This window comes from Molothrus aeneus, unplaced genomic scaffold, assembly GCF_037042795.1.
Source record: "Molothrus aeneus isolate 106 unplaced genomic scaffold, BPBGC_Maene_1.0 scaffold_34, whole genome shotgun sequence".
In the NCBI taxonomy this organism is placed as follows: domain Eukaryota; kingdom Metazoa; phylum Chordata; class Aves; order Passeriformes; family Icteridae; genus Molothrus; species Molothrus aeneus.
The window spans coordinates 3,573,443-3,577,039 of record NW_027099005.1 but is presented as its reverse complement, the minus strand read 5'-3'; the positions used below and the strand labels follow the sequence as shown (position 1 = coordinate 3,577,039).

Below are 3,597 nucleotides of genomic sequence, written 5' to 3'. Positions count from 1 at the left end.
CACTGAGGGCACAGGAGCCAGGCAGAGACAGGCTGAAGGCAATCAGGATTGGGAAGACATTGAGCTGAGACTTCACCTGGGGAAAGATCTTCACAGCCCTGTGCATGGTGAGTGTGTGGGTGCAGGGCAATGTCCCCTGTGCTCCTGGAGGGATCTCCTGAAGCCAGCACACCCCAGAGCCTGGGGGATGTGTCAGGAGGACTCTCCCAGTTTCTCTGTGGCACAGGAGGAGCAGGAGGAGCAGGAGGAGGAGGAGGATGTGCTGCAGAGCGGGGCTGCCCTGGGCACCGTCAGAGGGACAGGGCAGGACGGCTCCTGCTGCCAGGGACGGCTGCAGGGGCTGAAGCTGGGGCTGCAGCCAGGGCTGCCCAGGGCTGTCCTGCACAGCAGCTCCTGCAGCCCTCAGGGCTCTTGGCCAGCCCAGGGCATGTGCCACCTGCCAGGGGCAGCTCTCAGCCTGCCTGGCAGCTCCCCATGGACGCTGCAGGGGAGAAGTTCCAGGTGCAAGGAGCCGCCCCCATCAGGGCAGATTCCTCCTGCTCTGGAGATGGTGCTGCATGGCCAGGGCTGCTCTCAGCTTTCTCCTAAAGGGAAGGGAAAGGGGCTGTCAGCTTTGGCTGTGTCACTGAGCCTCCTGCACTGTCAGCCTGGGCATCAGCAGATGGGCCTCAGATCTCCCTCAGAAAGTGCCTCCTCAGCCTCCTCTCCCTACAGACAGCAGCAGCAGCACCCTGGCTTGCAGCATCTCTGTTTGTCTGGCCTGCCCTTAAGGCCCTGCTGCCAGGGAGATGCCCCTGGGCAGTGCCCTGTGCTGGGAGGGGGCTGCAGGGCAGAGCTGAGCCCCCAGGGCTGGGCTGTGCTCTGGCAGCACTGGCAGGGACAAGGCTTGGATAGAGAGAAACAGCTCCCAGCAGGCACAACTCCAGGCAGCAGAGAGCCAGACCGACCCTTGGTATCCGTTCCTGTTCAGATGCACAGGGAAAGAGAGAAGGGCTTAGAGAAGCTGACTTTAAAGCTGGAGTCTTTAAAAATGCCACTTTAGTTTTCAAGCTTGTTTTATGTTCGATCACCCTGAAATAGAGGGAGGTGAAATGGGCAAAGGGCACCTGGCTGGGGACCAGCAGGTCTGACTGCACTGAGACACAGGGAGCCCTGTTTTCCTTCTGGTCTTCCCTGGGGTTCAGGCTGAGAGCAATGATGAAGATGAGGCAGGAACTCAGGAGCATAAAGCTAAGCACAAATATAAAAAGGCTGAGTGAGGTTTCCGCACAGGTAGAGAAGTAGTTTTAAGGGAATTCCTAAAATAACTCCATAGGATTGACTCAAAGAGCTTGTCAATGTCTTGTTTCAACAATCCACCATGGCCAGAGTGAAGGAATGTCCAACAGCAGCTCCATCAGGCACTTCCTCCTGCTGGCATTGGCAGACACGCGGCAGCTGCAGCTCCTGCACTTCTGCCTCTTGCTGGGCATCTCCCTGGCTGCCCTCCTGGGCAACGGCCTCATCATCAGCGCCGTAGCCTGCGGCCACCACCTGCACACGCCCATGTTCTTCTTCCTGCTCATCCTGGCCCTCAGCGACCTGGGCTCCATCTGCACCACTGTCCCCAAAGCCATGCACAATTCCCTCTGGGACACCAGCACCATCTCCTACTCAGCATGTGCTGCACAGGTTTTCTTCTTTGCCTTTTTCATTGCAGCAGAGTATTTCCTCCTGACCGTCATGTGCTACGACCGCTACGTGTCCATCTGCAAACCCCTGCACTACGGGACCCTCCTGGGCAGCAGAGCTTGTGCCCACATGGCAGCAGCTGCCTGGGCCAGTGCCTTTCTCCATGCTCTGCTGCACACAGCCAATGCATTTTCCCTGCCCCTGTGCCATGGCAATGCCCTGGGACAGTTCTTCTGTGAAATCCCACACATCCTCAAGCTCTCCTGCTCACACTCCACCTTCAGAAAAATTTGGATTTCATTGGTTGGTGTCTGTTTAGCTTTTGGCTGTTTTGTGTTCATTGTTTTCTCCTATGTGCAGATCTTCAGGGCTGTGCTGAGGATCCCCTCTGAGCAGGGACGGCACAAAGCCTTTTCCACCTGCCTCCCTCACCTGGCCGTGGTCTCCCTCTTCCTCAGCACCTCATTTTTTGCGTACCTGAAGCCCCCCTCCATCTCCTCCCCATCCCTGGATCTGGGAGTGTCCATTCTGTACTCGCTGGTGCCTCCAGCCCTGAATCCCCTCATCTACAGCCTGAGGAACCAGAAGCTCAAGGCTGCAGTGCGGACACTGATGACTGGACAGTTTCAGAAACATTAAACTACTTGCCAATTTTTTGAAGTCATTGTAATATAAGTCATCTGTAATAATTCCTTTTCTTTTTTTTGGTTGTGGGTGTTTTTTACCTTTGTTGTAGTATATTAATCTTGTTCACAAACAGAACCATTGTTTGTGACATTTCTTGTTTTTTGTCTCTTGCTATGGCCCCAAACGGTGTCAATAAGGAGCTGTGCTCTCAGTGGCTTTCAATGAACTTATGCATCTCCCAGGAAAGTTTTCACCTGAGAGCCCCTTTTGTTGCCTTCCCTGGAGCTGCAGCAGCAATGTCTGTGTGCAGAGCTGGGGCAGATCAGGACTGGTCATGCTGGCCACACCATTCCTGATGCAGGCCAGGAGCCATTGGCCTTCTTGCCCACCTGGGCACACTGCTGCCTCATGTCCAGCCTGCTGTCCATCAGTGCCCCCAGGTCCCTTTCTGCCTGGCCGCTCTCCAGCCACTCTGTCCCCAGCCTGTAGCGCTGCAGGGGTTGTTGTGGCCAAAGTGCAGCACCCAGCACTTGGTCTTGTTCAACCTCACCTTGTTGGATTTGGGCCCTGGATCCAGCCTGTCCAGGTCCCTCTGCAGAGCCCTCCTACCCTCCAGCAGATCCACACTCACACCCAGCTTGGTGTCATCTGCAAATTTGCTGATGCTGGACTCAGTCCCCTCATGCAGATCATCAGTGCAGACATTGAAATCCACGCTGGCTGGCTCTGATCCCTGGGCCATCCTGTGGGTGCCCTGTGATGGCACTCAAGGTGATCTGTTCCATAACCTTGCCGGGCACCCAGGTCAGGCTGACAGGCCTGGAGTTCCCCAGCTCCTCCTTCCAGCCCTTCTTGGGGATGGGCTCACATTGGCACCTCCAGTGCTCTGGGACCTCCCTGCTGAGCCAGGACTGATGGTAAATGATGGAGAGCAGCTTGGGGAGCTCATCCACAGCTCTTTCATCCCCCTGGGATGGATCCCATCTGCTCCCAGAGACACCTGTGAGCATCTGAGTGGCTCAGCAGGTCCCCAGCTGCTTCCTCCTGGATTACAGGGGGGCTGTTCTGCTCCCTGTGCCCATCTACAGCTCAGGAGAACACTTGTCCTGAGGACAAGCTGTCTTATTGTTGAAAATTGAGATACACAAGGTGTTAAGCAGCTCAGCCTTTTCCTTATCTTTAGTTACTCTGTTCCCCACTGCATCCACTATTGACTAGAGATTCTCCTTATTCCTCCTTTTGCTATTAGTTTATTTATAAAAACTTTTCTTTATTACTTTTTACAGAAGTGGCCAGGTG

At 55.2% G+C, this 3,597-nt stretch overlaps 1 protein-coding gene across 1 annotated transcript; it reads left to right on the top strand.

Annotated features, from left to right (window-relative positions):
- Window positions 1–1,377: 1,377 nt before the first annotated feature.
- On the top strand, window positions 1,378–2,310 carry LOC136570472 (olfactory receptor 14A16-like). The gene has a single exon (XM_066570939.1). It carries the CDS (start codon window positions 1,378–1,380, stop codon window positions 2,308–2,310), a length of 933 nt encoding a protein of 310 aa, XP_066427036.1.
- Window positions 2,311–3,597: the final 1,287 nt, after the last annotated feature.

Excerpts from the sequence above, each read along its gene's own strand:
- LOC136570472 (XM_066570939.1), top strand. The coding sequence starts at position 1,378 with ATGTCCAACAGCAGCTCCATCAGGCACTTCCTCCTGCTGGCATTGGCA.